Source organism: Hemicordylus capensis, chromosome 2 (genome assembly GCF_027244095.1).
Source record: "Hemicordylus capensis ecotype Gifberg chromosome 2, rHemCap1.1.pri, whole genome shotgun sequence".
In the NCBI taxonomy this organism is placed as follows: Eukaryota; Metazoa; Chordata; class Lepidosauria; order Squamata; family Cordylidae; genus Hemicordylus; species Hemicordylus capensis.
In genome coordinates, this window is record NC_069658.1 from 42,643,173 (window position 1) to 42,669,345 (window position 26,173).

At 47.7% G+C, this 26,173-nt stretch overlaps 1 protein-coding gene across 5 annotated transcripts in view; it reads right to left on the reverse strand.

The window, feature by feature from the left end:
- ADAMTS6 (ADAM metallopeptidase with thrombospondin type 1 motif 6) overlaps positions 1-24,154 on the reverse strand; it is a 307,359-nt gene extending 283,205 nt beyond the window's left edge. For all 5 annotated transcript variants that reach the window (XM_053298693.1, XM_053298688.1, XM_053298689.1 and 2 more), the window contains exon 1: positions 23,680-24,154. In XM_053298693.1, coding sequence (XP_053154668.1) covers positions 23,680-23,688 — 9 coding nt within the window. In that variant the 5' untranslated portion in view covers positions 23,689-24,154. The remainder of the gene's footprint in view (positions 1-23,679) is intronic.
- Positions 24,155-26,173: the final 2,019 nt, after the last annotated feature.

Below are 26,173 nucleotides of genomic sequence, written 5' to 3' on the forward strand. Positions count from 1 at the left end.
TCCTGCCCTCCTCCGTGAGACAAGGTTGTTTACCCAGTCAGACAGCAGTGTGCCAAGAGAGGCAGGAGGCTCCAGACGTCAGGACAACCCCAGTAATTACCTTTCAGAAGTCAGGAAGGGCTCAGAGAGGTGGGCAACAGCTGCTGGGGGGGCAGCCCAAGAGGCAGCCGAATGGTGGAGAGGGAATAGCGAAGATATCAGCTCCACAGCTACAGATGGGTGTAGAAATGCTAATGAAGGGAATGGAGTTGGAGAACAAGTCCCCTTGGGAGGGGACTGGGTGGCCAATCCATCCTGGCCAGAGAAGAAGGAGCAAGCTGGAAGTGGAGAGGAGTGTCCTAAATGTAGGGCTTTATTTAAGGCAGGGGCTGCCGAAGATGAGACGATCAGCAGGGATGGGGTTTGTTGGTCTGGTGGACTCCCAGAAAGGAGTTCAAGCTTTTGGCTCCTGCTGATAGGCGAAGGAGTGGAGTGAATATACTTCCCTCCTCCTGCAACTCTGGCAATGCCCGTGCCTATAATTTAGCATGAGAGGTTGGAAAGGTTATTTAGAGAATTCCTCCTCCCTAAACACGGACAACCCAAATTGTATGTGAAGTGCTCCCTGATAGCTCACAGGGACTTTGGGATAAATCTGGTCGATATGTAAATGCACACCCTCCATTCAAGAGGAGATGCAAGCTAGAAGCCCTGTGTGAAAAATGCCCTGTAACTTTAAAGCTGGGGGGCGGGGCGTGGATGTAATGTTTAATTTTACCTTTAAACTGAATCTCCTGCAGGGGTGGCCACTGCAGCATGGAGACTTGGGAGGCAGCGATGGGGACTCCTCCAACTGCCCCGCCAGCCTCTCAAAAGATAGTCTGGGCTGATTGCAGCCCAGTAGGGCCTCTGCGCATGTGCCATACCCCCCACCATTTTAAAGTTACAGGAAAGCCTGTATAGGTTAGAAAATCCCCTGTACTTGTAAAGGGGAATCCTAGCTGGATTCCCCTTTACAAGTATACCCCCTGAGCCGGCCCACAAGCTGGTTCCACAAACCAGGGTCAGTCCGTTTTGAACTCAGACTGGCACACACACACCCCTTTGGGGGCTGGTCCGGTTCAACTTTGGATTGCCCAAAATTGGCCGGCTCAATGACGAGCCTGGCTTGATGCAAGCTGGTTCGCACAAACCTATATCACTGAGCTGTGGCCCCATCCCCTAAGGAGAATATCTTACAGCATTCACATGTAGTCATCAGATCCTGCTTAGCAAAAGGGACTATTCATGCTTGCTACTATAAGACCAGCCTCCTCCCCAAAGATAGGAATCTGCCTTGTATGGAGTCAGACCTTTGATCAATCTAGCTCAGTGTTGTCTACACTGACTGTCAGCAGCTCCCAAGGTTTTAGACAGGAGTCCTTCCCAGGCCTACCTGGAGATGCCAGGGATTGAACCTGTAACCTTCTGCATGCAGAGCAGATGCTCTACCACTGAGTGATGGCCCCATCCAAAAATAAAGACAGATGATAAGAACATAGGAAGCGTAAAGAGGAAGGAAGGAAGGAAGGAAGGAAGGAAACATAGAAAGCTGCCTTACGCCAAGTCAGAATTCTGGTCTCAATACTGTCTACACCAGAACTGCACAACTCAAATGCCCTGGTGGGACGGAACCATCCACAACTTGGCGTGCAGGGGACAGGGTCAATTTTTTACATTATTACATTAAAATTAAAAAATATTATTAGTTATTTGTGGATCTATTCCCCCAGTCAATGGACCCATAGTTTTAACCAAGGATGGTGGCCAGAGAATAGGTCCTGTCCCTGCTCAATCAGTGGGCCACCTAGAGTGCATGCCAGCCCCAAACAAACGCCAAGTCCTCTCCTCTTTCCTAAATTGTTGTTGCTTTCAGGCTGCAATGCTAGGCATGCTTACATAGGCATAAGCCTCACTGAGCACACCATGGAGAATATTTCTGAGAAAGCATGCACACAGGATGGCGCTATAAGGCAGTTTCCAGCTCCTGTGTTGCTGCAAGATACCTGGGGGCCAGTAAAATTGTCCCTGTGGGCCGAATCCAGGCCCCAGGCCTTATGTTGTGCAGGCCTGGTCTACACTGACTGGCAGTGGTTCTCCAAGGTATCAGGCAATAGTCTCTTCCAGCCCTACTTGGAGATGCTGGAGAGTGAACCTGGGACCATCTATATGCAAGTATTGTATTGTTTTGTATTGTTTATTTCGGCCCAAGGCCAGCATACAAAAAGAAAAGCAGCAAAAGTAAATACATAAAGTAGATAAAAATACATTTAACATAAGATGAATAAAACATTAATGGCTTCCGATACCGCACATATAGCCAATTCCATTCAAAAAAGACAGTCAATCTAAAATACACAACCCAGCATCTCGTGCCTCCATCATTCTAAATCAAATTTTACTTGCTATAAATAAAAATTTTGCTACCCTCCTGTAAACATACTCTGACTTGGCAGCAACCAAAAAAAGAACCTTGTCCCTACCAGAGGGACAATTAGAATTGAAATGAATTAACAGTGGGGAATCTATATGCAAGTATGTAAATGCTGTATCACTGAGCGATGGCTCTATCCCCTAAGGGGAATATCTTACAGCACACACACACGGTCACCCATCCAAATGCAAAACAAAGCAGACCCTGACAGGAAAGACCAAATCCATTTCTGAAACTTTGACTGGTGGCTTAAGCAACAAAGTCTCTTCAGGATGTTAACACATGGGCAGCACAATCCTATGCATGTTTTCTTAGTAGCAAGTCAAGCCCAAGGGCAGTCTCCCAAGAAAATTGTGTATAATGGCATAAACCTAGGCTGTAGGCAACCCTCTGTGAATTTATATGGGAGTAGATCTCATTGAACAAAGGGAGAATTACATCCTTGTGGGGGGAAACAAAAAACAATTTGCCAAATAACTGCATATCAAGCATCACTTCAATGACGATCCTATCTTATCTGCAGACTTTGAAAAAGCTTGGCTAATTTAGCTAAGAAAATAGCAAGCAGAGGCCAAGGATTCAAACATATACTTTTTTCCTTTCTGAAGTTGTACTGTAGAGGTACAGTTTCTGGCCAGAAACTAGAAAAATTTATCTATTATATATTTGGAAAAGTTTGTATGTATGTACATATGTATGCATGTTTGTAAAAAATAAAATCACACTTCCCAATGACCTACAGATACCAAATTTTGCATGCACAATCCTGCCAGTGAAATTAGCTAGATGCATTACTTTTTACATCGGAATATGCTTGGGGACATGTTTAAATAATTTTTGAAGAAATTCTGAATTAATCATATTTTAACTGTGATTGTTCTCAACAGATTATTAGCACTCAATAATCAAATCAATGATTCCAAAATTCCAAGAAAGTAGAAGATCTTTCTCAGTTTCAAATTTATTATGTGTCAGGCTACGCATCACTATCCGCTTTACCCAGCCTACTTGGGCAGGCCAAGTTGGCCCCAGAGCAGTGACAGGGAGGGGTTTAATGTCACCCTTTGTCTCTTCTGTCCCTGGTTGTTGCCCCTTGTGCTGGCCTCTCTCTGGAGGGCCCCAGCACTCACCACTAGCCTCCTCCTCATCCCAGCCTGGCTCCTTATATGCCCCTTCACAGGCTGTGCACCTCCCACCTCCGATTATGGGGCCAACACCCCTCTTTATTATTCTCTTATCCCTGGCAGCTGTGTCCCTGGTTCCCATTCCTCCCTCCTCCCCTTTGAGCCTCCTCCCTTCAGGAGGCACGCTGGTGACGGATTATTGCGCACCTCCCCCTGAGCCTTCCCCAGCCTCAGCTCGTTCTTTTCCAGCTCCCCACTTGTGGCTCTATTTTGCCATGAGGCCGGCTGGGCCTGGGCTCTGGCCCATCGACATGCCACCCTCCTCCTTCACCTGCCCGTCACCCACCTCTGCGACTCTGGAATGCCACCCAACCTCGTCCTCGGAGGTAAGGACGGCTAGCACAGCCAGACACTATGATTCAAATTTACTATATATAGTAATGTTTCAATAAAATTAATGTTTGAAATTAAAATCCTACAAATTTCAAACTGTTCTTTTACTTCCCTTTGATAAAGAGTTATATTACATTGATAAAGAGTTATATTACATATATTTAATTTCTTCTACTCTTCTATAAGCATAATCTATGCAAAATGACTTTGCCTAGTCAACAGCAGACCTCATCTACTAGATATAAATAAACAGTTGCTTATATCTGGCATCTTCTACTTGACATCTATTATTTCTTATCAACTTGGAATTACTGATTTACAGACAGACAATCTAATTGTCTTGACATCAGCTACCACTTAACAGCTTGGAATTTCTTTTCACACTGACACCCATTCTGAGCTTTTGAAAAAAGGTATGGATAAAAATCCAGATTAAAAAATATATTGGCTGACATCCTCAGTAATGATGCAGAGGCGCTATGTGCAAAGCACCTCCACAGCATTTCATAATCCAGAGTCCTGTTATGCAGGTGGAGGGGGCAATTTTCACTAATCTCGCCTTCCCCTTGAAGCACTCTTTAACACCCCTAAATATGTACCTCAGGGCTGTATGACCCTCAGGCACATATTCAGGGGCCTGAGGGTCATGCAACACTCAGGGACCAACCGTGGTTTTCCCAATCACGGTTTTGAGTATCTGTGACTAGGAAACTGTGATTGGTCTCACCAACTGCAACCCCAGTACCCGCGATCCAGTGAGATTTTTTAGTTGGGGGGAGGGGAGTCAGAGGTTCAATCTGCTCATTCCTCTTGCTGACCCTGCCAACTTCTCATGATTTAAAGTAACTTTGAGTGGGGGGGGGGTTGGGGGGAAGGGGTTCAAAAGTGTCTTTGAGCAATTTTTGGAACTTTCCAAATTTTCCAGAGATTCAATTTGCTCACTCCTCTTGCTTATTCTTGGTGATTTTAAAGGATTCTGGGTGATTTTCGGCAATTGTTTTGTATTTTCTCTTTGATTTTTCAGTCTTTTCACAAGCACAGTTCCCCTAACCCCCTGTTGGGGGTTAGGGGACCAGAATGAAATTGATTTCAATTGTTCGCCAACCACAGATTTGCCAACGGCAAGGTTTTGCTGGAATGGAACCCTCACAGTTGGCGAGGGATGACTGTATTTAGAGGTTTTAGGAGAGACAAGTGAAAACTGCCGCCGCCGCCACCACCATCACTTGCACAGCAGGACTAAACACTGTGGAGACATTAAAGTGGCTCTGTATCTTTAGTGAGGATGACAGTCATTAGTATTAGCTCAAAATCCTTCATAGTTCACAGAAAGAACAGTGACGGTTGAGCTTGCTACAGCCTGCTGTTCCTATAACACAAATCTAGCCTGGTACGCTGGCAGAAACCACAGAAATTCATTTAGGGGAGCAGATGGGTAGTAGTGACAACCTGTTTGGCTAGGTATCTTGCTCACCACTGTGGCTCCATCCCTCACACAGAAGTTGCATGTACAATAGTTTTTGTGGGGGTCCCAGCAGGATGGACCAGAATGAGAACTTCCTTGTTCAAGTCTCTATTCCTGAGCAACAATTCAGGAGGTCTGAAGGTGGCATTAGCAGTGCATGGGGCTATAAGTAGCTGGAATTAGTAGAGATATGCACAAACCAGTGCTCAGCCAGTTTGGCAGTGGAGGGATTACCTTTAAGGAGCAGGGAGGCTGATCGTTCCCGCCCCCCATGTTTCCCCCACTGGCGCTGTCTCCAAAACCGCTGGTGCGGGGCAGCAGCATACCTCCTTGCCACCCCAGTCAGCATTGGTCCAGAAGTGGCCGGTGCGCGTGCACACATCACGCATGCATACTGGCCATTTCTGGTCTGATGCTGACTGGGGCGGCAAGGAGGTACGCTGCCACCCCGCACCTGCGGTTTTGGAGACAGCACCAAAGGGGGAAATGTGGCGGGGAGGGTGAGCACCCTCCCTGCTCCTTAAAGGTAACTCCCGCATTTACGAACCGGCCCAAACTCCAGACCGCCGAACCGGTTCATGCACATCCTGAGGAATTAGTAGTTTGTTAGAAGACTTCAGGGACTGGTACACTAATTGGCTTGGAAAAATGAATGATCAATAAGGAAGTGCACTGTTCTTGGTGGTTAAGAGCAGCATAGGAACATAGGAAGCTGCCATAGGGAGTCAGACCATAGGTCCATCTAGCTCAGTATTGTCTACACAGATTAGCAACGGCTTCTACAAGGTTGCAGGTGGCAATCTCTCTCAGCCCTATCTTGGAGATGCCAGGGAGGGAACTTTGAACCTCCTGCTCTTCCCAGAGCGGCTCCATTCCCTAAGGGGAATATCTTACAGTGCTCGCACATCAAGTCTCCCATTCATATGCAACCTGGGCAGACCCTGCTTAGCTAAGGGACAAGTTATGCTTGCTACCACAAGACCAGCATGATCCACAAAATTTATAAGCTCCATGAAGAAGATTATTGCTCTTGACAAAAGATTTATAGTTAAAGGATCATTATCTTTGAGCATTAGGGATTGTCAAAAGTTTGGCCAGGTGTTAGGATTGGCCAAACTAATGAATCTCCTATGAGGTACATTTGAGAATGAACTCAGCTACAGAAAAAGAGAGAACAGTTAAGGTAAGTTGTATTCATTTCTGCCATGGAGAGCTGCTGTAGAAGATCCATTCAGAATTTTGAAAGGTTTCATAGCCAATGAAGGTGCTGTGCAAGTACTGCAATATCCTATAGCTTTGCAACTGGTATTCCTCTTCCCATTAGAATTACTTGACAGAAAAGCCCAATTACCATGATTTCCTGACCATTATTTAGGTTGAGTTATCTCTTATACAAGAAAACTGCAGCTTACTTTTAACCTAGAACAATATGCTTGCATGCTTTTTTTCTTTCCTTCAGGCACTCAGGTAATATATCTTCTGCAGAATTCAAGTAGAATTAATAGTCTAGTTTTCCATCAACATGTCAGTGAATTTATGATAGGGCCACCAATGTTTTACAATGGCAATCAGAGCTCATTAAATAATACTCTACATAATAGACCACACATGATATTTTACATACGGGCTAGTGGGGTGCAACATTTTTATTTTTGTTTTTTGAGCCTAACATTTTTAGAATATATGTTCATGTGTTCAAAGGCTACCTACGGTCAGTAATGCAAGCTCTGCTTTTGTTTAGCTCATCACCAAGACTAAGTAAGTGAGGAAGACAGAGTTAAAGTAGGCACAAACGGGTTGAGAATTGCCCTCTATCAACACAGGAAGTACGTGGCAGAAGTAGTGATAGACTGCAATTATGTGTGTTAATTGAAGACCATGACATAATGTACACTTTCAAGTGAGTAGGAATTATAGACCATGACATAATGCATGCACACAAGACAGTTGACTCAGAGTTTTATATGCAGCCTTAACTCTGGCATTTCCCAGCAATGCTACATCCAGGATGAGAAATACTAGGGTTGGAACTCAAGTGTCCCAGTTTGGAGGTCCAGATGGGAGAAGTAATTGCTTGCTATCTCAGCCCTTGATTTCTGTCCTCTCTGCTCTGTGCCCTGTTGTCTCCTATCACTTTTCCAAGATTTTTTAAGGCCATGGCTGGATAATGCTATTGCTGCTAGCTTTTCCACACTAATTCCCTAAACAACTTGGGACCCACCTGCTTAGAGCTCAATCTATCCATCAGGGAGGAGGGGCTCTACTCTACTTGCTGACACCTGCCGAAGCTTGCCTGTTAAACACAGGACAATGATCATCCCCAGGCTGTGGAACCCACTCTCAGATGAGATCTACACCACTCCCATTCTTTCAGACTCAAGACTCCCAATTTTATTCAGGCCTTTAGACAATAACTAGCTGTTCTCCAATTTCCTTTTCGTTAGTTGTAGCTGTGCTTGTTGATTTTTTTAGGGTACTTTAAACCCAGTTTTATGGTGGTTTTATCCATTTTTTATTTTTTATTTGTTGTTCACTGTCCTGGGTGCCAGGACAAAGCATGGTATATAAATGTAAAGAACAAATGTAAAGAACAACAAGGCATCTTAAATATACTGAGTTTCCTTCTGCCAGTGGAAGGAGTCTTTCTCCAGAGGGAAGATGCCTTTGAATCTAACATATTGAGGCGAGTCTCACAATCAGTGAGACTCACCGAGAGCAGGTTTGCAGGGAGAGTGGGCTTAGTCCGCTCTCCTCGCAGACGATCGTTCAGGCAGCCCTGGGCAGCTGGATCAGCCGCCCACATGACTGCCAGCTCCATCATGGAGATCGAGGGCCATGAGGCCCCCGGAAGTTCCAGGATGCCCCGTGCAAGCTCGGGGGGGGCATCCTGGAGAGACCCCCAAGGCCGGGAGGCTTGTTTCTGCCTCCCTGCGGGGGTCTCCTAATATGCTGCCGTGGCATGGAGCCGCGCCGCGGCAATGCACAACCAAAAAACCCGGGTTAGCACTCGCTCCACTAACCTGGGCTAAGGGAGAGGGAATTAAGCAGGTGACTCACTTTGGGGAAACTGGGCTCACCTGCAAGCCTGGTGGTCCCCACGACCCATGGGAAGCAGGCTAAGCTCCCTTAGCCCACTTTCCACTGATTGTGAGAATACCCTCACTGTGTTTAATTGATGGTAGCCTGGGTTAGGTGGTGGCACTGACAACAAAGGTTACTTCAGGCCTTACATCACTGCAGCTGCTGCTCACTTGTTGCTAGGCATCTCGGTTTTTGCAGTGTGTTTCAAATAGCACTGCACTGAATTGCTGTGATGTTGGATTTTTTGATACAAAAGTCACCATTTTCAAAGAGCAAATGTGTCTGTGAATAAAACCACTGTTTGACACTCTTTCTATATTTTTGTTTTGTTTTGTAATCCATTTGAGGCCATTGTTTCCATAATCTGCTGCTGCTTTGGTGTCATTTTGTATCTGAAAGGATACTACCTTTCAGGCAGCAAACATGATTTTGTCATGGCTTCAGAAATTCAAACCAAGGAGCCCCAGGCTGAAATGCCCATTCAGTTATGAAGTTCGCTGGGTAACTTTGGTCCACTCATTTCCAGTGTTCTCTCTAACCTTTTTCATGTGTGTGTGGAATTAATTTGTTCTGGGCGAAAATCAATGCAATGTGTGTGCACACATGCAATTCAGGGTGGGGCCTTCCTGATTCAACCTGAGCAGGATCTAAAATTAACTGAGCAGACATAAAAAATGTGTGAGCGCGTACACATGCACATGCCTTAGAGGGAACACTGCTCACTTCTCTCTCTAAACTTACATTACAGATTTGTTGTGAGTATAAAAAGAAACATGCATATCAACCAGAGCTAACTGGAGAAAGAAAAATAAAGCCTGAGAAAAAGTAAAGCCTGTCAAGAGCTGCTTGGACTGGAGACGAGAGCCTTTGGTTCTATGAGCAGTTGACCCCTGTGGTGAGCTGCATTATCATAGGAGTGAAAGGTTCTCAGTAGAGGTGTGCAAATCGATTCACTAGCGAGTTGATCCACTGCAGATCAGGGGCGATTCACTGATGAGTTCACAAACAAAATTGCCCATTAAATAAAGGGGCCAATTTGATCATGAATCGGATCACCCCCGATTCATGTGAATCAATTTGCTATTCATTTAGCGGATGCCATTTTGTCACTGTGGTTTTTGATCACTGATTGGTCTCCTGGCACTAGTTTCCAATTGGCTTAAGATCTCCTTGCTTCTTGGTTGGCTAGTTGTCTTTCAAATAAAGTCTTGGCAGGGGTAACTGTGCTCCCATTGGCTGGGGAGAGGGAGCAGGGAGGGGGAGGCCAAAGGAGGGAGTTTCAAAATGTATATAAGGGGCTGCTTGGAGACGGAGAGTGCCATTGCTTTTGTGCCTCAGGAGAGGAATGACAGTGGATCAGAGACAAAGAGAAACTGCAGCAGCACTGAGCAGAATGAGCAGAGAGCTGGGCCGGTCTGTCTGCCTGCCTGGTCCCCACACTGGGAGGGGGGGAAGGAGAGAGAGAGAGAGGCAGACTTCTCTGACTCTTATTTTTTTAATCCTCTTAATTTGCAGTGCCTGTGCCAACTACATTATTATTTTTTTCTATCTAAAAAAAGATTTATACTACCAGCAGCATCAGTGACTTTAACTGGGTGCTGTCTGGAATTTTATTTTATTATGTTTGCTTCTAGCCAGCCCCACACACAGTATGTGCACAGCAGTCACTCCCCCCCCCCCCCCCACACACACAATTATTTAAAAATAATAACAACAGCCCAGTGGCTTGTGTTTGGATTTTATTTCCTTGTGGATTCTATTTTCTCACACTGCTTTGCTTGTAGCCAGCCCCCTTTAATAAGTGGGGTGCTGTGGTTCCCCCCGCCCTTTATTCAAATTGTACCAGCAGCACCAGTGTCTTTAACTGGGTGCTGCTTGGAATTTTAGTCTGTGTTTATTTGTTTTTAATTAACAACAGGGGTGTGCTGTGGATGTGGGGTTTGTTTGTTTTGTTGTTTGTTTTTGCAGCCCTGCTGCCATCTTTTCTGCTGCTGACTGTGTGCTTCCTGTCTGTGCCTGATGGATTAATTTTTGCTTCTTGTAGGCTGGTGTGTGGTGCCCAGCTTGCCAGGCTCCCTCTGTATCTTTTTTCAGGGTTTTGCTTTGTTGCTGTTTTCATTGTTTGGTTAGATGGGTGGGTGCCTGACTGGTGCCCACCTGCCCTCTCCCCAGCTGTCGAGTACTGGTGTCTGCTTGGCCCAAGAATGCCTCCGAGAGCGACACCTGGCAGACTCCAGCCGAAGATGCCCCTGGAAGCCCTCAGTTGAAGATGCCAGATAGGTGAGACACACCCACCCACCCGACACACCTCGGTCAGGTTGTTCAGGGAAGGGAAGCGAAGGGTTAGGTAGTGAGGGCAGGTGGGTTATAGAGAGGCCACACTAATCCCCTGCCCTTCTTTCATGTCCCCTTCCTTTGTACTTCCCCCCATTGTTGCTTATCTCCCTCTAAAAACAGCCCCTCCCCCCCCAAGGCCTGCTGCTTTATTTCTGGACATTTGATATTTTAACCTTCTCTGTGTGCACCACAGTGTTATAGGTAGCACTGTGTGCAGCATACAGAGCATAAATATACCAATCCCGACCCCACTCCCCATTAAAGACACTTCTTCTCTCCATCACACAAACACACACCCTGGGTTGGTGTAGTGCTTAAATGTTATAAAACCCTAAGAAGATGTCCAGGAGGATGCAAAGCAGAGCTAAGGGCAAAGTGTCAGGCAGAAGGAGGGGTGATCATGGGGGGCAATGGCAAGAGGGGCCTACCGCCTGAGTTGTCTCTGCTAATGCAGTTCCATGCAGGCTCTCCTATCCAGAGGAGCCTGGCCCTGCAGCTCGACCACCTATGGCAGCTGAGATGAAAGTAGAGGGGAGGTTCCAAGTTCCTTCCCTGGAATCTCCAAGATAGGGCTGAGAGAGATTCCTGCCTGCAACCTTGGAGAAGCTGCTGCCAGTCTGTGTAGACAATATTGAGCTAGATGGACCTATGGTCTGACTCAGTATATGGCAGCTTCCTATGTTCCTAAGCTCTTCTTCCAGTGGCAACAGAGGAGGAAGTGGTGTTCTCAGCTGCTAGGCCAGCCAGATCATGCACTTCATCCTCCCCAAAGGTGGTGTGACTCCCTCCCCCCACCATCTGAGACAGCAGAGTAGCAGGAGGAAATCATTTCTGGACCGTCTCAACCCTGGATAGAGGGCAGCAGTGATGGTCCCTAGAATTAACGAGTAGCCCCAGTAGCACCACCACCAAAATTAGTTCTGGACAACATGGTGTGGGACCACTTTGAGTTCTGCCTTGGTGATCCACACCATGCTGTCTGCACCCACTGCAACACATGGGTCAGCAGGACAAGGACCCCAAGCGTTTGGGAATGACAGGGATTCTGCAGCATCTGTGACAGCATCACCCAGGAGCCCCTACTCCTACTGGCAGCCATAGGCCTGACCTCAACTAGTGGTAAGGCAGCTGATCCTGCTCCCAAACAGGGGAATTTGCCAACGTGGTGGGTGCAGTTGGTGGGCAAGTGGTCTGGTCACCCAGAGCCTCATCTCATCACCTGGGCCATTGGTGAGATTATTGCTTTGGACAACCAGTCATTCCAGGTGGTGAGAACGCTGGATTCTGTTGGCTGCTTGGCCCCGACAACATCCCCTCACACACCACCTTCAGCAGGAGGGTGGTGTCATCCCTGTATTGGGCATGCAGAGAGGCAGTGTTGGGGCTGCAGAGCACAGCAGCGCCTGACACCAACTTGCACTTCACTGAGGATTTGTGGACCAGTCCTAGTGGGAGGCACACTGCTTTCCTGTTCCGCACAGTGCACAGGTGGGGCAGGAGAGTGAAGGGACAGCTGGTGCTGGTGGCATGACCAGCCCCTCCTATGCAGCAAAGCACAGGTGGGTTGTGCCGCATGTGGAGGTGCTACACACTGAGCACATGGTAGCTGAGCTGTCGACAGCCATGAATTGCCAGGTGCAGGAATGGCTGATCGGGCAGCCAAACCTTTGCCAAGGGTTCATAGTCACAGACAATGCTGCAAACATAACTAGAGCAGCCGAGCAGGGTCAGTTTGTGCCCACCCGTTGTATGGTGCACACTCTGAACCTGATCATGCGGGATGCGCTTGGCCCTTCTGGGGCTGCGGCCAAGTGAGACATCCCCACTGCAGGCGCTGGGTGCCATCCTGCTGCTGCCACAGCTGATCTTGCAGAGAAGTGCCACAAGATAACAGCCTATGTCCATCAGAGAGAGAAGGGTAGGCATATGCTCAAGGAGAGGGAGCTTGAGTTTGGCCTACCTGAACACCTGATCTGGTGGAATTCCACCTTTCTCTTGCTCTAGTGCCTACAGAGCAAGAGGTGGCCATCCACACCCTGGCAAAGTGGTGTGGCTTGGAAGTGTGCAACCTGTCAAACCAGGACTGGACACTGCTTTGCAAGGTTCTCTAGGCACTTGAACCATTCTATGTTGCCATGAACAGCTTGTATGCCGAGACAACTACAAGCCAGGCTTTGCCTGCCATTCTTCTCCTCGAGAAGATGATGGGTGACCTTCAGACCACATTGACCACTGAGAAAAGTATCGCCCTGGCAGGTCAGCTGAGGACTGGAGTAGTGGATTGGCTCACATCATCCTAGGGTTCATCAGTAGTGCATGTTTTGTCCTTCTTATGTGACCCTGGGATGAAGGGCAAAGCGGTCACCCAGCTGCCCAGGTGGAGGGACCTCCTGGCTGCAGAGGTTAGGCAAGCAGAGATGAGAGGAGGCTGGAGCACAACCAGGAGGAGGCTGCTGGAATGCCTACTACTTGTGTGCATTCCACCCTGAGCAGCAGCACTACTATCACTACCGCTTCCAGGTCTGCCGGCCTCATAGTGTTCCTGGCAGTGAACCGCCAGTGGCCCTGGCTCTGTGTTTCACTTGGTGGTTCATGGAGGGGTTCCTTGGCACTTTGCCAGGGGGACAGGAAGAGCCCACCAAGCCCTGCAGCAGTGCTGAGTAGTATGTGTTGCTGTATCTGCAGGAGCTGGTGGCAGGCAGGGAAATGGAGTCAATCCAGTTTTGGGCAACACGTCAACAAGTCTGGCTGGATTTGGCAGCAGTTATCAGATGGTTCCTCTCATGCCCACCAACCAGCATCCAGAGCGGGAGGGTGTTCTCTATGGCTGGGGGCATGGCGACACCCCATTGCTCACACTTGGATGCTGACATGGTGGAGTGGCTGGTCTTCCTCAAGGCCAACCTCCACCTGCTGGGCTATCCAGAGCTGGCCATGGAGGGTGAGTAATTCATAGCCACTCCCACCCATTGCAACACCATAGGCAGCTTACCTCACCCTGGCAAACCCCAAAAACAGATGTGCCACAGTATGCCTATTACTGCTGCTGACACACACAGACATGCAAGCACACCACCTCCATGGCTAATGATGAGATGATGGACTAGTGCCCTGACCCTTGTGTCAGGCTGTCAGCCAGTGCCCAGCACCAATCTGGTGTGTTATTCAGACACAGGCAGGCAGGCAGGCATGTACACTTATGTTGGAGAAGAAGAGAAGAAATAAGACTTCTTCTCATGGTAAGAGATTATCTCCATGTCTGGCCTTGAGAGTAATTTGTGTTTCACTCACAGCTCTGTTCTGCTGAGCTCTGCGATCTGCATTGCAAGCTCAGTCAAAATGTGGCTGAAGATGTTTTAGTTGAGCTTAGTTACTGGCTGCTAAGGGTGCTGCTGTGGAAGTTGTTGTAAGGAATCATATTTCTGTGTGAGAGAGCAACTTGTAATGTTACTGCAGTGGAGGCACATTGTGGGAGGCAGGGGATTCTGGGCCAGTGATTCCTTTTTGGCCATATTTGGACAGTGTGTTTTTGGCAAAATGTGTTCTGTTCTGTGTTGGAAGGGACTGTATGTGCTGCTGTTCTACAGTGTTGGTTTTCAAGGCAGGGTTTCAAAATGTGTGCACTCAGCTTGTCCATAGGAAACAATGAGGAACTCAAATCACCCCATTCAATGCAGCACACAGACGCTGCTGCCATGGCCAATGATGAGATATGGACTGGTGCCCCGACCCATGTGTCAGGCTGTCGGCTGAGGCCCAGCACTAATCTGAGGCCATAGTATGTTATCCAGACACAGGCAGGCACAGCCTGTGCCTGCCTTCCTTCCTTGAGTTGTGGTTTGGTCTGCTTGCGAGATGGTGGTGTTATGGCAAGAAATGGACAATGGCAGCTCAGCTCAGCTCTCTCTCTCTCTAATATTTTCTTGGTGATTGCTGTGAGAGGAGCTCCATGTTTGGCCTTGAGGGTAACTTGTGCTTAACTCACTGCTCTGGTCTACTCTGCAATCTACATTGCAAGATGTACTCAGTCAGAGAGCCGGGTCTCATGATTAGTGAGACCTGGATTCTGCAGCAGAGCGGGGAGAGCGGTCTAAGCCCGCTCTCCCTGCTCACGATCAGAGCAGGAGCCCTAGGCGGTCGGACAGACCACCCACACAATTGCCGGCTCCGTGACGGAGCCGGCGGGGGCTGGAGAGCTTGGGGCCGTGCGCCCCCCGGTAGCTCCAGTATGCCCTGCGCAAGTGCGGAGGGCATACTGGGGAGACCCCCGGAGCCGGGAGGCAGCTTTTCGCCTCCCCGCTGGGGGTCTACTCATGAGTAGCTGTGGCATGGAGCTGTGCTGCAGCTACTCACGATCGGGAAGCCTGGGTTTGCAGAGCGCTTGCTCCGCAAACCTGGGCTTAGGGGAGGGCTACAAAAGTGGGCTAGCCGCTTGTAAGCCACCAGGTTCGCGCGTTTACATGAACAGCAAAAATCGGGCTAGGCTCTCCTAGCCCGATTTTTGCTGCTCGTGAGACTAGCCCCAGAATGTGGCTGAAGAAAGATTGCTTTAGTTGAGCTTATGGCTATGCTTGCTGGCTGCTAAGGGTGTTGCTCTATTGCAGCAGCTGTTGAAAGGATGGAGTCATAATTGTGTGTGTGAGAGCAACTTGTGCCAATGATGCTACTGCAGTGCGGGCACTGTGGCTGGCGGTAGATTCCTGGTCCATGATTCTTTTTTGACCATCTTTGGACTGTATGTTTTTGGCAAAATGTGGTGTTCTGTGTAGGGAATTTGAAGCACCCCATTTTTCCTCATGAGTAGGTCCTAGGAACACCAAAATGGATTGGTTAATAGGGCATGACCCAACCTATCTACCACCCAAACCACAATGCAATCAGGCAATTTTTAATGATTTTTATTTTATCTGGGTTAGAAGGTCATTGAGATTCACTATGAAAAATTAATTAAGAATCGCCTGATTGTTTTGTGGGTTGTGTTGCAGATAAGCTGGATCATGCCCTACCACCCAACCCACTTTGGTGTCCCCAGGACCTACCCATGAAGAAAAATGGGGTGATTCAAATTCCCTGTTGTTCTCTATGGGGGTGGTTCATGCATTTCCCACAAATTTCCAATTTGATTTGTCAAACTGGCCACTATGGCTGGCCGGTTCAACAAATCAATTCATTTATTTGCGATTTGATGCGCTAGTGAATCAGATAGCAAAAAATGATTCGTGCACACCCTACTTCTCAGGCTCTGACTGGGCCTGCCCACCCAGGCTGCAATTACATCCCTCTGGAACAGGAAGGACTATAAAGGGCTCCTGTTTGGGCTAGGGCCTTGGCTGAGCACAAAGTTTCCTTGGTTCTGCTGCACTCCTATCTGTTACTTCTGGCTTGACTTCTCAGCTCCAAGTCTTGACTTGACTCCTGGTCCCAACTTTTGGCTCCTGACTCTCCTGCAGTTGCGCCCTGTGGCACAGCCCTGATTAGCTCTGCCACTGACCCCCCTTTTTTGTGGTGGGGGGAAGAGGTAATGCATCCCTGTTGTCCAAGCCACTACTCCCTGTCTTTTCTATGTTGCACTTTAGTTTCATTTACCTGCCAATGTGTCTGACTGGATCAGTGTGAGGGAATTTTAATTTGGTTGTCTTAACAGAGATGTGCACCCTCTTTCCCTAACATACATTGCCTTGAAAATAATTCTAGAACCCTTTCACACAGGGGGTATGGCCAACCATGCAACATTCTTGGGCACCTGTCAGGGCCCCACTGATGCCAGGCCTCAGGCTCTCCCAGGGAGGATTGGGCCTAAAGCTCCTCTTGGTGTGCTGATGCACAGGATACTTCCGGTCACTTCTGGACAGAGGAGGGAACGGGGCAGCAGGAAGGTATGCTACTGCCCCGTCTGACCAGTTTTTAAGAGAGCACTGGTGGGGGAAATGTGTGTGTGGGGGGGGGGTAGGTGCACCCTCCCCTGACCTTAAAGGTTTTCCCCCCACTTTGGAACTGGCTAAACAGCCGGCTGTTCGAACCAGTTCGGAGGACATCCCTAATCTCTAGGGTAATGAAGACATGTCTGCCTTCCTCAGAAGCCCTTGCATCTTGCGAGGTCTTGAAAGTCTTTGGTGTACCTGCGAGATTTACCATGATGCCTCCAGAAGGAGTAGGAAAGGGACTTGAGGAGGAAGCGCCCTCTCTGCTCCGTGACATTAACATTAGAACATGTAATTAAATATTAACATTAGAACACATTATTAAAATTAAATCCACACTATCACCTCTCACACAGAATTCCTTATATTAGAGTTTTAACTCTCCAAGTTTCCACAACCTAGAATATTTGCTCCTGCAACACTTATTCCCATTCACAATTCAACTTGAGACAAACTGAATTATTTGCCTGAATAAAAGCTGCCATATCAAGTTCATACTGTGAAGTACTATTAAGAGTGTACAACAAATGAATCCTTAGTGGACTTCAGCTGTGATTCAGACAACATTAGCTGTACTCAAGTCTTCTGTAAATCAATGGAATTTAAGTTAGTCAAGAGACAGATGATTTCAACAGGGCTAAGAGATACTATATACTAGGGCTAAGAGATACTTTCTAGGTGTAGCTATCAGGGGCCCTGGCTTCTAGACTCAAAATATTCAACAAATTTTTAACTCAAATGCTCTAAATAAAATGAGGATAAACTAAGACTGTGTTGTATATTGCACACATGTTCTTATTTGATATAAAATAAAGCTAGTCCATCTGTGAGGCATGGAAATATTGGTGAGCATAAAGGATATTATTTTGCAAGCAGGTGGCATAGTTTTGTCTAAATGAAGTTTGCAGGTGCTGGGATTAGTTGAGTTTATCAGTGTTTTCATTCATATATTTTAATACTAAAAGGGGCTATTACATTCCTGTGCAGTCTGGCTCTCTTCATAAAATGAGCCACAGAATTATTCTCAGTAATTCTAATATCACCAGGCCTAGTTTACTTTTTTATTGAACAAGTATGTGTGCATGTGAAATGTTTATATGTGGATACAAGTGTGTGTATATGTATTTACAACATCCTTAGGAAGTTGCTCCTATAGTTGATGAATCTTGCTGTTAAATATGTCTAATTTATAATCCAACTGTATGCACCTCCCGCCCCACTTTTTAAAAAACTGTTCTATGCACTCTCTGGCTTTAAGGCTGAAATCTCTATCTGAACATCTTAACAAACTGAACTATACATGCATTCTCAGAAAGTTTTGCAGCATCTTAGACAGTGTTGATTCACAGAGCCCCTGGTGGCGCAGTGGTAAAACTGCCGCCCTGTAACCAGAAGGTTACAAGTTCGATCCTGACCAGGGGCTCAAGGTTGACTCATCCTTCCGAGGTCGGTAAAATGAGTACCCAGAATGTTGGGGGCAATATGCTAAATCATTGTAAGCTGCTTAGAGAGCTTCAGCTATAGAGCGGTATATAAATGTAAGTGCTATTGCTATTTGTCAACAACTTCCAGTCTACGTGGGATTAAGCTGGTCTTGCCATAGTGAACATGGGTTGTCCCCTTTGCTAAGCAGAGTTCATCTTGGATTGCATTTGGATGAGTGACTACATGTGTCTGCTGCAAGATATTCCTCTTAGGGCAGGGATGTCAAACTGCTGCCCTTTGGCTGTTGTTGACCTACAACTCCCATCAACCCTGGCTAGTTCTGGCCACTGTGACTGAGGAGGATAAGAGCTGTGGGCCAACAACAGCTGAAGGGACACAGTTTGACACGCCTATCTTAGAGATGGGGCCACAGCTCAAATGCAGAGTATCTGTTTTGCATGCAGAAGATCCCAGGTTCAATCCCTGCCATCCCCAGGTAGGGCTGGGGAAGACTCTTGCCTGAAACTTTGAAGAGCTGCTGCCAGTCAGTGCAAACCAGGTCCGCACAACTTCAGTCCGCCAGCTGTATTTGGACTCAGCCACAGTGACCAATCATCAGGGACAATGATGGGAGGTCCAGCACCTGCAGGTGAGCCAAAGATGTGCAGCCCTGGTGTAGGCAATACTGAGCTAGATGAACCAATGGTCTGACTCACCATAAAGCAGCTTCCTAATGTTTCCTAAGATCCATTTTCTCCAGAGTATTCATATTTAGGTATATGGACTTGTACCAAAGAAACTGGACTGTGAGTAGAGTCCAGAAGCAATGAATGTGTCTCAGACACAGACAAGACACCACACAGCACACAGTGCATCCTATGTGTTGCTGCTGAGGCAGAAGCAGAGATTTATGCTGTGGCAGCTACTGCAGCACATCCTGCACAAAATAAGCAGGGCAGAACTGGACAGCTCCACCCACCAGCTTCCAGAAAGCAAGGGGATATCCTTTTGCTAAAGCTCCTAGACAGCAGATGCCAAATTGGTGTTGAGAGCTGTCATCCCATAGAGCAGCCTAAGAACAGGGTCACAGGCAGCAACCGGCACTAGTTCCACTCATTTCCCCACCACTAGCTCTCTGCAAGGTGCTCCAGCACCACATAGGGATTTTTCTCCTGGGTTGAAGCAGCTGCATCAATGGCTACTTCTGTCTCAGTGCAGTGGGCAGAACCAATTCCTAGTGCTAGAGGAAGGGGACCCAAATCCCCTTGCTCTAAAGCTGGAAGTCTCAAGTGCAGCCATACGCTCCCTAAGACATGGGCGGAATCTCAGTGGATCAAGATCTTTGTGTCCCAAAATATCCCATTAGCTCCAAGCAGAAATATATTGTATTTCGAGAAGAAACAGCATATAGGACACGCATTCACATGGATTAGTTTTTAACACATGTGTAAATCCAATCGTCATGCGCCTAATGGAAAAAGCCTCTCTGGAATAGTAAAGCCTAGGTGAAGAAAGCAGGCAATAAATGGCGCACAGGGGAACTCTGTGGAGGTGCAGGTGATTGGTTTAGCAGCCTTTTCCTGACTAGCACAAACCTGCCTTTCTTCTCCTTCAATATGCTACAATTAAAATGCTATAAATATATTAGCAGTGGCGAGGACATGATATAGTTACACTGACATTCACCTCAGTTTCCTTCTGCAGAGGATTGCTATTTTAGAGAGCCTGCAAATGACTGAGGCCGTGCAGAGGGTTGTGAAGTGCTCCTGGTCTCTCTTGCAACCCAGGGAAGCTTTGGCTGGCTGCAGAAATTGATCCTGGGTTTAATTTCTCAAAAGAAACAAACAAAAAAAAGGTGCCAGCACCAAGCCAGCCAGTGAGACATGCCATCTGCCCTGGAAGTTATATTTACTAATGGCTCATCCTAAGCATGGGGAGAGAAAACAGATAGCCTGTGGCTGCTCAGAATAGTATGTGTGGTATGGGAAAAGCACCCTGCACATGGACAGGAGCACCTTTACATAGGAAAGGTGACTTCTACTGAGTCAGACCACTGGTCCATCCAGCTCAGTATTTACACTTACTGGCAGTGCCTCTCCATAGTTTGAGACCACAAATATTTATATACCACTTTTCGACACAAGTTCCCAAACCAGTTGACATTAAAGATGAATAAATAAGATGTTTCCTGTCCTGAGAAGGCTCACCATCTGAAAACAGACATAAGGTACACACCAGCAACAACTCACTGGAAGGATGCTTTGCTGGGGTTAGACAGGAACAGTTGCTCTCCCCCTGCTAAATATAAGATCAATTGTCACTTTAAAAAGGTGCCTCTTTGTTTAGTTAGCAGGGGCAGGGGCGTAACTATAATAGGGCAAGGGGAGACAGTTGTCTGGGGGCCCACTGCCCTGGGGGGGCCCCAGAGGCAAGTCACATGACTGACTCCCCCAGCCGTGCACCCGCCCTGGCTTCCTTCTGTTGTATTCATCCTCCGAAATCGATGTGAGTGTTAAGACCTGAAGCTACCAGAACAGCATGTCTTCCTCTAGTACCAATAAATGACTTGCATCGTCCACAATTTACAAAACCTTTTTGAAAATAATTTAGGATGATGTTCTATTGTGGCACATAGGAGAGATAGATAGAGAGATGGTATCCTCTGCTTTTTGTTACCACTATTCAGCCTCATGTAAGATTTCTTTACTTCATGAGCTGAGCTTCAATTGGGGGGGGGGGATTTTAAAATCTTGTCTCTGGGCCCACTCCAATCTTGCTATGCCCCTGAACAGGGGTCAATCCTGGAGATGCCAGGATTGAACCAGGGACCTTCTGCATGCACTCCTCCACTGAGCAAGAGCCCCCTTACCTTTCTTCCTCATAACTAGTTATTCCAAGTGTCAGTCCCGATCCTGCTAAATTCCTGGGCGGAAGGCACGGACTGTGCCGGCCCTTTCCCCTTCCCAGTCACTTCTTAATGCAAGCAGATCGCTCACAGCGTCTCCCCACGTGCGCCTTCTTCCCTCCCTCCTCCTCTCCCCGGAGCCCTGGCAACGGTACAGCGTCCGCAGCTCAGTCAGTCACCACCACCACCGGCCCCGGGACTGTCTCCAAAGGCAGCAGCAGAGAAACTGAACCCAGCGCTTTCCGACAGCCGCCGCTCTGTTCAATGAGCTTCATTCTCTAGCCTCGCCATCTATCTCCCTGTGCAATGTTTGCTCAGACATTACTCGCTCTCGCGGTAGCACCTGTGGCCCGCTAATGGCCTGGCGTTAAGCCGCAGCAAACTCCTGCAAATACATCCGCTCCCTTGGGGCGGGGGGGGGGAGGAGGTGGGGTGGACGGCGAGATTGACGAGAGGCGGCGGCGTTATCTCCAAAACCAGAGCAAAGGGAGGGAAGGCCGTCGCCTCGCCGGGGTCGGCCAGGAGGCTGAATCACGCCGGCAAAGACCCTAAGAGTTGCCTGGCTGGCTTGTTAGCTGGGGGTCCCAGGATAAAGACCCAGCTCCGCGTCTTGTGGGCAACGTCTGCAGCTCAGGAGCGGCCTCCAAGTTAAGATACACATGGGTGTCTGGCAGCTACGCCTTTGGGTAAGAGGCAAAGAAATTCCTTGGCGGGCGATTCTGGTTCCATATTGACAGAAAGAGAGAAATGAAGGCGGCCCCCCCCCCCGCGCTCTTGCTCCTGCTCCTGCTCCTCACATGCAAGTCGAGAGCCTGGCAAGGACCTGGGCCCGGGGGAGCTGCGTCCCAGAGGCAGGAGAGAACGGCCAGTGGTCGCTGAGTCTACGAGGGGTTGCTACGGCAATACTCTCACCCGGGGCAGGGGGGGGGCGCATATAAAAACCAAATCAATCACAGGTATTGGCTTTTCGCCGCCGCCGTAAAAAAGGGTGGGGGTTGTGTGTGTGTTTGGGCTGCCATGAGTGTTGCACAGAAGTCTAAATCACCTCACCCCTGAAGCTCATTTTGAAAGAAGGGCACCCTTACTCAAAATAAAAAGTTAAGGGGTTGAGGTTCTTTTAGGTAAAACGGCAAACAGAAACTAGGAAGGAAGGGGGTCGTGCAGCCCTATGGATCAGCAGAAAACTCCCCCTGAGTTCAATGGGGCTTACTCCCAAGTAAGCGTGCAGAGGATTGGAGCCGTAATGAGAACGCAAACTGAATAAAAGTTCTGCTGTTACTGCTCACTGTGTGTGTGTTGTGTGTGTTGCAATGCAACTGGCCAGATCAGCTGCCACCTGGGTGGTGGCGGGGGGGGGGAGGCAGAACTGAAGTTATCTGTAAAAGTTTGCGCCGCCCGCCCTCTTTTCCCCCTCCAGCCATAGCTAAGTTTCTAAGGGATCAGCTGTCATGTTTACTGCTGAAAAGTCCAGACTACTGAGGAGGGGGAGTAGTACCTTTTAAACCAGCCCCCCTACACACACACACACATCTTCGAGTACTAAAGAACGTTTTACACCTACCCCTTAGAGAGAACTGGAAAGAACAAAAGCCCAGCTCCCCGCCTCCCTCCTCCCCACCCGCCACTGGAGAGAAGAGTCTCTAGCTGTTCTGGGGGAGCTGATCCTAAAGTTAACATTCAGCAGCCCATTTCCAGACAGCAGCGCTAAATCTATTTGGATAAAACGCGTGTGACCCAGACACTTGGCATGTGGCCCAAATGCGTTGCAAAGGCAGTCCAAATAAAAACAAGAGTCTGAGACTGAATCTCCCCCCACCGCCCGCCCCGCGCCTTCTTGTACAACAGTGAAAGAAATTAGCAAAGACAAGGGGCAAGAGAGACACACGTTAGCAGAGAGCATGATTTCAGAGACTTCCCACACCGTCTAGTCACACACCTTTGGCCCCTTCCCCCAAATCCCTTCCAACGCTAGAGAGACACACACAGCCCGTTTCAACGGGCTCCGTAAGGGTTACGAGTCTAGCAAATCTCCCGGCGTCTAGGAGTAAATCAAAGCTACACTCTTCCATCTCTCCCATTAGCCTCTTAAGAGCTTAATGTCTCTCTCTTTTAAGTCGAGCATCCGGGCTCCCGCTATCCCATCAATGCGACCCTTTTGAGTCCATACACAAAAAATATGCACTTGTCTCCTTTTTATATAGGCACTGACGTGACACCGCCAAACGACGGGCTTTGAATAGTAAAAGCAAAGTCAATGAGGTTTTCTGATTTGTTTTGTTTTTTAAATAAAACGGTTTCACGTTATTTGCCAACAATTGTTGTATGCTTCTAAAACAGAGAGACGTTTTCACTGCTCAAGAGCACACTTAATAAATCAAGCTTCTTTGCCACAGAAAATCCTCGCACCCCCATTCTTTCCCCCCTTAATCCCCAAAGCTCAAAGGTTTCTCTGTGAAATCATTCAACATCCACTTCGCTTAGTGCATTGCAAACCACCCCCACTCCACAGCTGAACGCACCATTATGCGGGAGACAAGAAAATCACAAGGCAAAGATTCCGTGAAGTCTTTCCTTACCGTTTTCATCTTCAATTTCTCTGATATAAAGGGAGTTGCAAACAATAGAAATTGCACAGTCTGGAGGATTCCCGTATTCCTCTCTCTGGTTTTCCCCCTCTTGGCAAGCCACGCCAGTTATATTCTAGAGCAGAATGAAATCCTCTACACTTTCTAAAGAGGGGAAGCTGAGAAAACGGACTGACTTGGCAGAAAGGGGGATGCCATCAGTTCATCCAGTCTGTCTATCTATCACCCTGCATATTTTTGTCTTTTACAACCAAAGCGGGGTGGAGAAGGAAAAGGGGTAAAAAGGAAGTGGGGAGAGGGAGAAAGATTTAATTTTGGGGTTATCTTCCTGACCACCCCCTTTCAATGCAGAGTTGTTATTTGAATACCATCAGAGGGAGAAAGGGGGAGAGGGAGCAGGAAAGACTGGAGAGAAAGTTTTGTTGAAGTAGCTCGAGACCTCTTCTCACTACCGGCCTTCAGCCAAGTTTAGAGCTGCAACAGCAGCGGACTATTTTGGCCTGGGAGGCTGTGCACACTGACGTCAGTCCGCAAATGTACCGCTGGCGCTGCTGCGCATGTCGGGCCCATCACGTGGAGGGGGAGGGGGACGCGGAGGTACAATCAGGGTAACAATGGAGGGGGCGAAAGAAAAGCCGACGGGGTCTCGAGACGAGGTGAACTTCTCTCCCCCCCCCCCCGCCACCTCTTTTTCCGCTTAATGAATGGGCAAAATCTCGCGCCTCTCCCCTCACCTCGTGCCTGCTCGGATTCTTCCTAGCCCGATGTATTCTTGGAAACTGGTGGGGGGTGGCGGGGAGAGGGAAGATTGGCTCCCGATGAGCTTCGCTGCCCGGGAACGTAAAGAGCTACTGAAAAGGCAGCAGCGGAGTCTGCTTAAACTAAAGACGGGAGCAGGAAGCGAAAGATAAGCAAGCAGCGAGGGGTTAGTCCTGCAGATCCAACTTCGGTGCATATGTATAGTGGTCCTATTTGAGAGCAATAGGCTGTCCTAGTAGGAACTTCATAAATACCATTATATCAAACCTTAATAATAATAATAATAATAATAATAATAATGATGATGATGATGATGAAACATTAGGGTCATCCCACACAGCCTTATTCAGACATTACATAGTATGTGTGTACAAGAGTCTGTACATTGTGTGAGTGGTATACATGCGTTTGTTTTAACACTGAACCTCAAATGCAGAATACAGATAGGACCGTAAGTGTGCTGAACATAGAGTGTGGATGTGTACACATCTGTACAGGCATACACTGTACACAGATTGTACATGTGCTGAAGATAAGATGTGGATAGGGCTATGTGGCAGCAAACAGGGTTTGCCACCAAGTTTGTATCCTGAATAAAAAGCTACAGCTAACCTAACCTTTGCACTGTGAGCTAATTCACAAATTGATGTGTGCATTATTTGATTTCAGCAACTTAATTCCTGTACACTTAATGATATGCAGCGGGATGTGTGAACCACTGAAAAGCACTGTGTGGGAGTTTATAAGATCTATCAAAGTTTTGTCTGTGCTGATTCAGTGACATATGCAGATCTCCCCAAACTTGCATATGTCATTAATGGAGTGATGAATATATATGTGTGAACTTTGTATCTGTTTCATACCAAGATTGTTAAGATCTTTGTCTGAACACACACAGAGAAGGCCGCATATCCTGTCTGTTTGCACCTACAGACTCCAACCCCATGCAATTCAGTATATTTAAATAGGGTCTGTGTGCATGATTGGGAATCCTGGAATAGTCAAGGTCCTGTGCAGTACAGTTCAAACTGAACATACGTAGGCTCTTTCAGACATTATGCTCAACACCCATAATAGGCACTGCCCACAGGCACCAAGAAAGCCTGCTCTCTCCTGCTTGCATACAGACATACACCTGGGCAGTGTTACACTTGTTCCCAAACACAACTTTGACACAGTCACATGTGTCATTTTAGGAGCACATATGAAAAATGTGATGTGTAGCAACCCACAGTATGAGCCAGTGGGGTATAGCCCAGACTCAGAGTGTTGGACCAGGGAACCCCAAGTTCTAATTTACCCTCAGCCATTAAGTTCAATGGTGGTGTCCATGAGGCAACCACTATTTCAGTCCTCACAGGGTTGTTGTGCAGATAAAATGAAGGGGGAACGCTGCATACTTTCTCTTGCATACATGTGAACAATGAAAACAATAACCCTCAGCTATACTTTGTTTTTGTACATTTTTGACAATCCTGTCTCAACTAAGTGTTCGGTTGCATGATGAGATCTTTTATTAGAGAGATTTCTTGCTGCTTTCCCTGCTCTGTTCCTGCACACTGATCTGACCCTATGCACTTTGAGAGCTGCCCCCCCCCCCACCGCCACCCTGCTGTACATTATTTCCAGATGGGGATAAGCAACTGCTGGCTTTTGAAATGGTAGTGGAGAAGGTTGTTGTGGTTTGGGTTCCCCCCTCCCCCCACCCCCAGTCGACTGAATGACT